This window comes from Camelina sativa, chromosome 12 (genome assembly GCF_000633955.1).
Source record: "Camelina sativa cultivar DH55 chromosome 12, Cs, whole genome shotgun sequence".
NCBI lineage: Eukaryota > Viridiplantae > Streptophyta > Magnoliopsida > Brassicales > Brassicaceae > Camelina > Camelina sativa.
In genome coordinates, this window is record NC_025696.1 from 29,813,816 (window position 1) to 29,826,136 (window position 12,321).

The following is a 12,321-nucleotide window of genomic DNA, read 5'->3' on the forward strand; positions in this document are numbered from 1 at the left end:
TCTTCGCAGGTCTAAACCGAAGTTTTCACTTCGTACTCAGCTTTACTTTAAAGCTTAACGTTGCGAAAACTCTAAACCGAAGTTCTTACTTCGTACTCCACTTTACTTAGTAAAGTCAAAACTTAGTTTCTTATCTAAACCGAAGTATCCACTTCGTACTCAACTTTACTTATTAAAGTTGGGGTGTCATCTTTTCGAACTACTTAACCGAAGTTCTTACTTCGTGTTTATTCCTGCTCATATCATCTTTTAAAACAAAAGATTGCGGAAATTAAGTTCGCATTTAAGATGACAGAACAAAAAAAATTTTTGGAGTGGTCACCACGACTAAAACACTCCAAAACAAGTCTGAAAATAAGTACTACAAACAGGGGGCAACCCGTGCCAAAACAACCCCAGAACGAAAACTAAGGATTAGGAAGAACGGGATCAGACGCCGCTTCGGATAGGGCCAAGCCCATCTCTGCGAGCTCCTCTTCCGGCCTGGTGTTCGCCAGAAAATTGTCCATTCCCTGCTTTGACATTTGCCCGAGATTACTGCCGGACTCGTCGATTGTGACGCTTAGCGGGTTCTCGCTGCACAAGAGATCGGGTGTATCCGCCAAAAGATCTGAGAATACTGAGAGGTCGAGGTCACGAGGAGTTACCTTCGAAACCTTCTCGTCCGCCTCCTCTTCGTCAGCTTTCAGGAGTCCGAGCTCGGCCTCCATGTCTTGGATCTCTCCTCTGGCGATCTCCTCGATCAGCATCCGGTTCGCCCTAATCTCAGCAGCTCGGACCTGAAGCGGAGCTAGCTTCTCCCTCTCTTCGAAGGTGACCCTCACCTCCTCAACCAGAGGACGGAGAGTCCGCCTCATTGCCTGCCTCTCCTCCCTTCGCACCCTCTCAATCTCGCAGTTGTTGCCAGCTTCGAGTAGCTGATTGCGGAGCTCGATCTCGTGCAACCTGTTCTTGGCCGCCTTCGCATCCTCCGCCGCTTCGAAGTAAAGGTCCCCCGCCTTCTTCAGTTTGTCTCGGAGGTCTTTGTTGGCAACCCCAAGGTCGAGTACCTCTATTTCAGCCTTCTTCATCCGCGCTCGGATTTGTTCGGCTTTCGCTACGGTGCTAGCATTCTCAGCCTCCAGCCTGGCGTACTCTTTTACCTGGGCTTCCAGGTCAGCGATCCTCTCTTGAAGAAGGTTCACCTCGGAAGAGGATGGGGAGACGAACAGCTGGTCCTCATAGGACGCCACCGAGGAGTTGAACTCGATCATAAGCTGAAAAATTCAGCTCGTCAAAAACGGATAAAATGATAGATAGAAACAGAAATAAAGACCAAAGGATGTTTACCTCGCCGATTTTGTCCGCAAAGCGGAAGAAGTTCGCACGATTGACCTCGGTCATGTCAGCAAATGCCGGGATCCGAACTCCGGGCCGAATGTAGCTCCTCATTAGATCGGCTGGGGAAGCAGGGGGGACTGAAAGATATTTGAGCAAGTCATTTCAGTCATCAACTATCGAACAATCAAAGGTATAAAATTAAGAGCATCTCAGAAAAATTTTTACCTCGGGCGAAAGGGCGTTGTTCCTTCAAAGGGTTTCTTCCAGAGGAGTCTCTGGAGTCTTTAGGCGGTGGGGCCTCCTTAGATCTCCTCTCCGAGGAGGGACCCCTGTCTTTCGAGCTAGAACTACTTCGCTCATCCCCTAATGGGCCAGTCCGGGCTCGCCCCTTTTCACGAGAAAAAGAGGCGGTCTCAGGCTCCTTCCTCTTCTTCGATGAATCAGTTTGCTGAGAGGAGGCCTCAGTAGAGGTTTTCTTCGGCGCTGGGGGGGGGGAAGCAGCGACCTCCCGTGGCTCGTCGCTAGAATCAGCAATGACAATCACGGGAGCAAGTCATTTCAGTCATCAACTATCGAACAGTCAAAGGTATAAAATTAAGAGCATCTCAGAAAAATTTTTACCTCGAGCGAAAGGGCGTTGTTCCTTCAAAGGGTTTCTTCCAGAGGAGTCTCTGGAGTCTTTAGGCGGTGGGGCCTCCTTAGATCTCCTCTCCGAGGAGGGACCCCTGTCTTTCGAGCTAGAACTACTTCGCTCATCCCCTAATGGGCCAGTCCGGGCTCGCCCCTTTTCACGAGAAAAAGAGGCGGTCTCAGGCTCCTTCCTCTTCTTCGATGAATCAGTTTGCTGAGAGGAGGCCTCAGTAGAGGTTTTCTTCGGCGCTGGGGGGGGGGAAGCAGCGACCTCCCGTGGCTCGTCGCTAGAATCAGCAATGACAATCACGGGAGCAAGTCATTTCAGTCATCAACTATCGAACAGTCAAAGGTATAAAATTAAGAGCATCTCAGAAAAATTTTTACCTCGAGCGAAAGGGCGTTGTTCCTTCAAAGGGTTTCTTCCAGAGGAGTCTCTGGAGTCTTTAGGCGGTGGGGCCTCCTTAGATCTCCTCTCCGAGGAGGGACCCCTGTCTTTCGAGCTAGAACTACTTCGCTCATCCCCTAATGGGCCAGTCCGGGCTCGCCCCTTTTCACGAGAAGAAGAGGCGGTCTCAGGCTCCTTCCTCTTCTTCGATGAATCAGTTTGCTGAGAGGAGGCCTCAGTAGAGGTTTTCTTCGGCGCTGGGGGGGAAGCAGCGACCTCCCGTGGCTCGTCGCTAGAATCAGCAATGACAATCACGGGAGGAATCAGCGGGCCACCAGGAGCCCTGGCTGATTATGTACCAAGCTCGGAAGAGCCAGTTGGAGGCACAGAAGTCCCGCTCACCTCGGGAACGGAGGAGCCGGAGGAATTCTTGTTAGAAATGCGAACTTTGCCTTCGGCGAGGGCCATCGCCATCTGTTTCTTTGCCTCTTTTTCGGCAGCTTGGCACGCCCTTTCTTCCCTGTAATTCATCTCCGAAACGCTCAAGGGGGTGGAACAAACGAGAGAACGCCTTCCGAGCCTCGCCGTGGACTCTCTGATCCTTTCGCAAGAAAAAGAATCCCAAGCGATCTGTCCCTGGCTGCAGAACCTCGAGAAGAACTCTGCGAATGTGGGGCAAAGCAATCCGCGCTCGAAGTGATCTGAAAAAGAAACAGTTAAAAGGTGAGACGGAAAGTCAAGCAACACTTAACTTGGACCTAGCAAGGAACTCCATTCAACCGATTTTCGAAGTCCACTTCGATACGTGCAAACTCACGCGGTGGCTGAAAGTGAGCTCGTTAACCGGGAAGAAGAAATGGGACTTCCGCCACTTTTCATCCTTCTCGGGCAGGTCGTCAAAGACCTTTAGCCCGGCAAGCGGGCTTACGTAAAGCGTGCCTTTGGTACGACCAGTCTTCACCGTGTACACCTAGAGGAAGTCGGCCAACGACAGCTGGTAGTTGAACTCCTCCCCCAGAGTTTGAAGGCACAATACAGTCCGAACAAAGTTGGGGCACATCTGGGGAAGAGCGAAGCCCAGTTCGAACATCATCTTCACAATGAGTTCGGGAAGGGGGAATGACAAACCGCACGCAGAGAAGAATATCTCGAACGCGCAGCAGTACCCTGGAGGGGGGTTCTCCGGAGACTCATGAGCCTCCGGGAATCTGATCTCGACCCGACGGGATCCCGGTGGATCCTCTAATCTCGGCTATGCTCTCCGCAGAGAGAATCAACGGCTGGTGGGGGCCGAAAACGCCCGGAATCAAGGGTTTTGCGGTTTTTCCCGATGAGGATTTCGGCGGAGACATGCTTTTCCGGTAAAAGTAGCAAGAAATAAAGGAAGAGTGAAGGATTCTCCGGCGAAAGTAAAGAAGTTCACAGAGGAAAAGAGAGAAAATCGGAGAACGGAAAACACAAGCACAATTGGGGATTAAGAGTGAAAGAGAGAAGTCGAGTTTACCTTTATACACGAACCAGGGAGTAATGATTACCTGGGGAAGTGAAAGGTCTCGCACCGTTNAAAGTAACACTTAACTTGGACCTAGCAAGGAACTCCATTCAACCGATTTTCGAAGTCCACTTCGATACGTGCAAACTCACGCGGTGGCTGAAAGTGAGCTCGTTAACCGGGAAGAAGAAATGGGACTTCCGCCACTTTTCATCCTTCTCGGGCAGGTCGTCAAAGACCTTTAGCCCGGCAAGCGGGCTTACGTAAAGCGTGCCTTTGGTACGACCAGTCTTCACCGTGTACACCTAGAGGAAGTCGGCCAACGACAGCTGGTAGTTGAACTCCTCCCCCAGAGTTTGAAGGCACAATACAGTCCGAACAAAGTTGGGGCACATCTGGGGAAGAGCGAAGCCCAGTTCGAACATCATCTTCACAATGAGTTCGGGAAGGGGGAATGACAAACCGCACGCAGAGAAGAATATCTCGAACGCGCAGCAGTACCCTGGAGGGGGGTTCTCCGGAGACTCATGAGCCTCCGGGAATCTGATCTCGACCCGACGGGATCCCGGTGGATCCTCTAATCTCGGCTATGCTCTCCGCAGAGAGAATCAACGGCTGGTGGGGGCCGAAAACGCCCGGAATCAAGGGTTTTGCGGTTTTTCCCGATGAGGATTTCGGCGGAGACATGCTTTTCCGGTAAAAGTAGCAAGAAATAAAGGAAGAGTGAAGGATTCTCCGGCGAAAGTAAAGAAGTTCACAGAGGAAAAGAGAGAAAATCGGAGAACGGAAAACACAAGCACAATTGGAGATTAAGAGTGAAAGAGAGAAGTCGAGTTTACCTTTATACACGAACCAGGGAGTAATGATTACCTGGGGAAGTGAAAGGTCTCGCACCGTTTTTTCTCTCTCTCTTATAGTTAACACGCCACCTAGTGGGGCCCCGAGGCTTGTTCGGGAAGGCAAATCCCATCATTACCATGATCAAATCGTGGAGATATGGGGAATATTCAGTTTCCCGAAATTGATCGCTTGAAGGTTAAAAGTCCCCCGAACTGTTCATCTCGGGAGACTTGGGGGGCAACTGTCATCTCGGACAATAGGCAAGAAGGCCTAGGTCGGGATTGTCTAATGGGCCAAGAGCGTATTACTGATCGGCCCATCAGGCCCAGAGANAGAGGAAGTCGGCCAACGACAGCTGGTAGTTGAACTCCTCCCCCAGAGTTTGAAGGCACAATACAGTCCGAACAAAGTTGGGGCACATCTGGGGAAGAGCGAAGCCCAGTTCGAACATCATCTTCACAATGAGTTCGGGAAGGGGGAATGACAAACCGCACGCAGAGAAGAATATCTCGAACGCGCAGCAGTACCCTGGAGGGGGGTTCTCCGGAGACTCATGAGCCTCCGGGAATCTGATCTCGACCCGACGGGATCCCGGTGGATCCTCTAATCTCGGCTATGCTCTCCGCAGAGAGAATCAACGGCTGGTGGGGGCCGAAAACGCCCGGAATCAAGGGTTTTGCGGTTTTTCCCGATGAGGATTTCGGCGGAGACATGCTTTTCCGGTAAAAGTAGCAAGAAATAAAGGAAGAGTGAAGGATTCTCCGGCGAAAGTAAAGAAGTTCACAGAGGAAAAGAGAGAAAATCGGAGAACGGAAAACACAAGCACAATTGGAGATTAAGAGTGAAAGAGAGAAGTCGAGTTTACCTTTATACACGAACCAGGGAGTAATGATTACCTGGGGAAGTGAAAGGTCTCGCACCGTTTTTTCTCTCTCTCTTATAGTTAACACGCCACCTAGTGGGGCCCCGAGGCTTGTTCGGGAAGGCAAATCCCATCATTACCATGATCAAATCGTGGAGATATGGGGAATATTCAGTTTCCCGAAATTGATCGCTTGAAGGTTAAAAGTCCCCCGAACTGTTCATCTCGGGAGACTTGGGGGGCAACTGTCATCTCGGACAATAGGCAAGAAGGCCTAGGTCGGGATTGTCTAATGGGCCAAGAGCGTATTACTGATCGGCCCATCAGGCCCAGAGAAAGGAAGAGAGCGCAGAGATGCTTCGTGTTGGTCAGCTCGCAGCTCGGGCCCGGTCAAAGATTCCCGCATTCAAGAGGATTAATTAGACCGCGCAAATCGTGCCCTATTAATTGTGCATTGATTGGGTAATAAATTGGTTGGTCGGTATAAATATGTAAAGGGGTGTCACTTGTAAGGGATCCAAGATTTTTCCAAAAAACAGCAATACAAATTCAAAAACTCAAAAACTCTTTCAATTCAGTTCGGAACTACTTAACGGCGATAAGCTCCTCCACATTTAAATCACTTCGGAAGGAGAAGCTCGTTTTCAGTTCTCACAAAAACCACACACTAAAGAAAAGAAAGAAAGCTGCTTAATGGTTTGATTCCATGATCCACTCATTCAAAAGCCCATTGATTCTCCCTACGAACCTCTGCTTCTTCCTCAGGTGTAAAATCATTCTTAATGTTGAAGTGTGCACGAATCTGTTCTGGAGTTTTGCCCGTGATCATATCAGCAACAGTTTGGCACGTCAGGTCAAGCAAGCTTGGGATGTTTAGGTAGTTCGCAACAAGAATGAGATCAAAGATCGTGGATTGATCTGTTTCCATGAACTGCTTATCCCAGGTCTTGAGTTCCTCCTCGGAGATTGGATTAGCGTCATCGACGTGGTGCTTCTTGCAGTACTCAATCACTAGGGAAAGAGTCTTGCTCGTCACGTTAGCAAGAGGGATCTCGGTACTGGCGCAGTCGTCCTCAACCATATGCGCTATGGTCTGCGATTGGATCGCGATCTCTTCTTCCACCTTGAACGACTGACCGTCGGAGCTCTTCAACATGATCATCTTCTTCGTCGACATAGTTTGTTCCTTGTTGGGTGAGATCTTTTCTCTTTGTGAAAGCGAATTCGATGAGAAAAAGTTTTAGGAATTGAGAGAGCGATTGAATTCCTAGGTAATGAAGTTGTGAACCCTATGCGCCGTATTTATAAGCCCTAAGAGTCGGTTAAATCAACCATTCCTTTTTTGAGATGGAAATAATATCTTTAACAAAAATAAAAAGGCAAATAACTCTTTTTCAGAAAAGGTAATTTCAATAGAGTAAACCGAGATAAACCGGGTCAATTCTAATTTACCTACACCTATCATTGTAACACCACTAGTTTCATCCAAAAATAAAATAAAATAACCCACTCACTAGTCATAATTCTACTACTTTATGTCTTAAAATTTAAGGTAAGAGTAAAAGGCACCTACAAGAGTTTGAAATCAATGAGAAGGAAGAACATGTAAAAATTTCGAAATAAACAAGAAGACCATGGTGTAACTAGACTCATGATAATTTGGTTCAACAAAGTTTCCATATGATTCAAGTTCAGAACTATAAGAGATATAAAGGTAAATCATAACACAAAATATTGATAAGAAACGAAACAGAGTAACAACAGTTACATGGTGACCCAATAACACTTCAAGGTCTTATTATGATGAACCCGTACAAACACAGGCTCTGCAGTAATATATAGAGATTCAAACAAACACAGCACCAACGTCGAAATAAATTATGTAGAAAGATATGTCACTTAGCTCTTTATTTAGTAGATATTTGAAGCTAAGCAAACACACTTTCTCATCACACCCTCCAGCAAAGAAGGGGTTTAATCATCGTCTTCATCACGACGTCTCTGGTGGTGATGCTTGTGACGGTGCTGCTTCTTCTCCTCATCATCATCAGAGTCATTGCCACCCTGCAAATTTTGTACAGAGATGATTAGATTAAGCAAATACTGCATGTTCAATACACTATGACATTGAGTTAATGGTGCCGATGCTGTGAACTGTGAACAACCATAATAAAGGAGAAGACACACTATGTATTTAAGACCTTCATATATCCAACAAATAGACCAAATCCCATCGAATGCTTAAACGTATAGAACTAGCTTTACATTCAAGCAAACTCAAGCAACTCTAATTTAGAATGTGAAACAGAGACATAACTGTTGACATGTATCAAAACCAGGGTTCTTCATAATGGTTGTTCATAGATGGCTAGATCATGAATGGAACATGAACCATCACTAAAGCTATAAACTTTACTTCAATATGGAGATCACTCTAGTACACTATGATTGAACAAAGGATTGAACAAATCAAAACTTATTTTCTACACAATCTAGAGTCAGACAATGCACAATTCCACTAAACGAAATGATATAGAGTAACTCTATGCACTATTCCACTAAAGCAAATGATAATTTCTTCGACTTACATATTTCTTGCGACCATAGCTCCCTTCCTCATCACCAGAACCAGAACGGTCCCTGCGCTGCTCATCATCATCATCGTCATTGCGACGGCCATAGCTAGGCTTCCTGTAACTCCCTTCTTCCTGTTCCTCAGACCTTCCATAACTAGGCTTCCTGTAACTCCCCTCTTCCTGTTCCTCAGACCTTCCATAGCTAGGCTTCCTGTAACTCCCTTCCTCTTGTTCTTCAGATCTTCCATAGCTAGGCTTAATGTAACTCTCCACCTGGTCCTCAGACCTTCCATAACTAGGCTTCCTGTAACTCCCTTCCTCCTGCTCCTCAGATCTTCCATAGCTAGGCTTCCTGTAACCTTCCTCTCCTTCCTCAGATCTTCCATAGCTAGGCTTCCTGTAACTTCCTTCTTCCTGATCCTCAGATCTTCCGTAGCTAGGCTTCCTGTAACCTCCCTCTTGTTCTTCAGATCCACCATAGCTAGGCTTCCTGTAACCTTCCTCTTGTTCCTCAGACCTACCATAGCTAGGCTTACGCTCATACTCAGACTCCGATCTGCCACCATAACCAGATCCAAGCCCCGATTCAGGTCTCCTACCATACTCAACCTCAGTTCTTCCACCACCAGATCCATACTCCGATTCAGTCTCCGTCCTACCACCATAACCAGATCCATAACTCTGCTCAGGTTTCCGACCATACTCTATCTCCGTTTCACCACCATATCCAGATTCAGGCCTCCTACCATATTCACTCTCCGTCTGACCACCATAACCGGATCCAGATCCATAACCAGGACTAGGTCTCTCACCTTGAACATGACCGCCACCACCTGAATCGGGTCGGAATGCGGGTCGTGGCTTGGGTCGAGAATAGCTACTGTACTCTGTGTTAAGAGCTTCGTCTCCGTAAGCAGAAGGCTCATGGATCTGAGTGAATTCAGGTCTCTCGTATTCGTCATCGTCATCGACGCCAGAGGAGAGAGGGTAACAAGTCTCATCGGAAGGTGGAATCGGACGGCCGTAGATCACGGTGATGTCGTAACCACCACTGTACGGCGTTGGATCAAACTCATCGAAATCGTCGACGTCGTTCTCATCTCTTGTGTAGTACGGCATCGTTTTAGAAGCTTCTCTCTGTGTTTTTTTAATTTTCTTGGATCTGATAAAAAAATGACGAAATGAGAATTTTTATACGCGGAGGAAGAAGAAGAGGAAGACGAAGAGTTTGAAAATACGCTGCGTTTTGAATTAATATATGTGGATCCTCTTTCTAATTTACGTGGGTCACAGTTTCCTGCTGTTTACATGGAGACCACTACGATTCGGGTAAGCTGTGCCACGTGCCTCTTTATTAATTAGTAAAAAAAAAAAAGCAATTTGATTGTACCGGTTTCCAACTGATCGAACCGGGAACCAAACCGGTTACAAGTATAGATTTATAAGAAATTAAATGGTTTATGGTTTTGGGAAAGAAAAAAATTTGGGACAAATTTTATAGTAACCGACAAATTCTTTTCTTGTCAATGTTGATTTTAAATTTATGGTTTATTTTGTAGATTTTAATTTCCTTTGACTTTTTAAGGCTTGAAAATCTTATACTATAATTATATATATATATATTAATTATTTTGTATAACCTTAATTTTCCTTTAGGAAAAATAAATTTATCATTTTTTGTAAACAAATCTCTTATCTTTAATAGTCACATATCCCCTATATATTAATAGGAAAACATTTTGACCAAAAATCTAATGTGTAAATATTATAGAGCTCTAAAACCAATTTGAGTTTTAACTCTTACCTTCCATATTATTTATATTAATTTGCCTTCAAGATAATTTTATTCTCAACAATTTTTTATTAAACTGTACAAATCACAAAATTAATTTAATATTAATAACATCTTCATCAGTAAGATTAATATATATATATATATATATATCAAAAATTAATATAGAAATAATTCAATTGGTTATTGTTATCACACATATTTTTTATTATCCAAATAATTACATTTGTAATTCAATATTTTATATTTAAATATTTTATTTTGACAATACTAAAAAAGCACTTGGACACTTGAATGATATTAAAATATTATCCTTAAGATAATCAATTATAAAAATAACAAAAAGAATAAATAACAATTAATCCCGTGCAAAGGGCTGATTAGGGGTGTCAACCGGGCTGGCCCGGTCCGGCCCAGCCCGAAACCCGTAAAGCCCGCATATGTTTGATCCCGGCCCGGCCCGGCCCAAAATATTTCCGAGCCTATATTTCAAAGCCCGAGCCTGGCCTTAACAGGGCTACAGGGCTTTTCGGGCTTTTTCGGGCTTATCTTACCGATCAAAAATTTAAACTTATAAGCCTAAAAAAGCAGTGTTTGAAGGTGCACTATAAAACAAATCAATCAAAAATTTAATAACTCATCTATATTCACTACAACCAACTTAATTTAATAGAAAAGGTTTAAAACTAAATAAAATTTTGATACTTTAAGCAAATAAACTAATATATAATTCATATAAAATATCATTAATAAAAATCTTAAAGTATTAAGTATGGCTATTAAGTAAATATGAAAACTATGATTAGAGTTTAAAACTTCATTTACAATAAATTGTTAATCAAATATTGCAATCAAACAAAAATATTAACAAAAATGTAAAAATATATTTGTTAGAGGGCTTTTCGGGCTGGCCCGAGCCCGGTCGGGCTAAGCCCGAAAAACCCTACAGCCCAAACGGGCTGAGCCCGAAAAGCCCAATTTTTTCTGGACATATATTTTTAAGCCCGAGCACAATGTTTTTCAGGGCTGGGCCGGGCCTGCCCGCGGGCTTTAGCCCTAATTGACATGCCTAGGGCTGATCTACTACCTAGTACATATGATAATACATATCAATATGTAGTTTTAAACAAGCTTTCTTCTCCACAATCGCTTGCTTCTACAATGTCCGCCAACTCGAGCATGATCTCCGAAGTTAGACTACCACCGCAGAGTTTGAGGTTTCAGACAACGACATTTAAGCCACTATCGTTGTCGTCACTCCCAGACGAAATCATAGAGCACATATTTGCTCGTATCCCGAGATGGGCTTACCCTAATCTTTCTCTCGTATGCAAGAGGTTCCTCTCTCTGATCTCTTCTCCCCAACTCTAGAAGACGCGTTTTAACCTCGGAACCACCGAACCATGCCTTTATTTCTGCGTCGAACCGCTTGATAACGATACATCTCTCCAGTGGTTCACTCTTTTAATGAAACCACAAGAAACACGTAACGGAGAGACTTTAAATGACTACTCCTTGATTCCGGTACCTTCTTATCCCCGTTCTTTACGTATACCATCTAAATCCACCGTAGCGGTTGGTTCGGATATCTACGTAATCGGTGGATGCAACCATGAGCAGTCTTCCTCTGTCCGGATCCTTGATTGTCAGAGTCACACGTGGCGTGACGGGCCTAACATGACGGTAGCTCGATCGGGGGCAAGTGCTGTTTACCTCGATGAGAAAATATATGTCATGAATGTTTATTGGGAGATTGAAGAGACTGACAATTGGTTTGAGGTATTCGATATAAAGACTCAGACTTGGAGAGTTTTGCACTACAAGAAATTGCCAAATCTTAGTTTAGATTATGAGTTATGCAGATATATTGCGGTCAACCCCGATGCTTTTGAAGGCAAGCTTTACGCAGCTACAGGTAAAAATGACTACACTTATGAACCCAAAGATGGTACATGGAAAGTTGTAAGAGAGGAATCGAGTTTCGCAGAGATATGTACTTGCATTCGTGTGTGATAGATAATGTGATGTACAGTTTTTGCTACTGAGGGTAGAGTGTGGAGAGAGATCAAGGGTTTGGAAGGACTTTGTTCACGGGCGGGACAGATTCTTAACTATGGTGGGAAACTTGTAGTTATGTGGATGGAGCGGCCTAACGGACATAGTGAAAACGGGAAAGCTAAAATTTGGTGCGCTAAGATTGCGTTAGAGAAGCGCCATAAAGATGAGATTTGGGGTAAGACGGAGTGGCTTAATACTCTGTTTGAGACCACCAAGTCATCATATTACTCCTTTCCTTGTGTAGCCGTTTCTATTTGATCATAGGTACGAAATGATATGAAAGGTTGTGAAATCATTCAGTCGTTTCTTTGAAGCAAGTTTCATTTTTTTTTTTTTTTTTTTTTTTTTTTTTTTTTAGTGAGA

General features: G+C 44.7%; 3 protein-coding genes across 4 annotated transcripts; 1 reads left to right on the top strand and 2 right to left on the bottom strand.

The window, feature by feature from the left end:
- Nucleotides 6,105-6,831, bottom strand: LOC104732894 (SKP1-like protein 11). Its single transcript, XM_010452495.2, has one exon. The coding sequence runs from the start codon at nt 6,707-6,709 to the stop codon at nt 6,248-6,250; it is 462 nt and encodes a 153-aa protein (XP_010450797.1). The 5' UTR covers nt 6,710-6,831; the 3' UTR covers nt 6,105-6,247.
- On the bottom strand, nt 7,242-9,314 carry LOC104732895 (uncharacterized protein At5g39570). 2 transcript variants are annotated; one of them, XM_019233802.1, is made up of 3 exons: nt 8,395-9,314; nt 8,121-8,253; nt 7,242-7,596 (listed from the first exon to the last, which is right to left on the bottom strand). In XM_019233802.1, exons 1-3 carry the CDS (start codon nt 9,225-9,227, stop codon nt 7,507-7,509), a joined length of 1,056 nt encoding a protein of 351 aa, XP_019089347.1. In that variant the 5' UTR covers nt 9,228-9,314; the 3' UTR covers nt 7,242-7,506. The 2 variants fall into 2 exon arrangements, with proteins under 2 accessions (XP_019089347.1, XP_010450798.2); XM_010452496.2 differs by having other exon boundaries at nt 8,121-9,314.
- Nucleotides 11,062-12,216, top strand: LOC104734000 (F-box/kelch-repeat protein At5g39560). Its single transcript, XM_019233699.1, is given in 2 exon segments — nt 11,062-11,848; nt 11,933-12,216. Coding segments are annotated over 2 exon segments (1,071 nt in total).

Coding starts and splice junctions, on each gene's coding strand:
- LOC104732894 (XM_010452495.2), bottom strand. CDS start 6,709: ATGTCGACGAAGAAGATGATCATGTTGAAGAGCTCCGACGGTCAGTCG.
- LOC104732895 (XM_010452496.2), bottom strand. CDS start 9,227: ATGCCGTACTACACAAGAGATGAGAACGACGTCGACGATTTCGATGAG. Junction 7,597..8,120: donor GCTATGGTCGCAAGAAATAT/GTAAGTCGAAGA, acceptor CAAAATTTGCAG/GGTGGCAATGACTCTGATGA.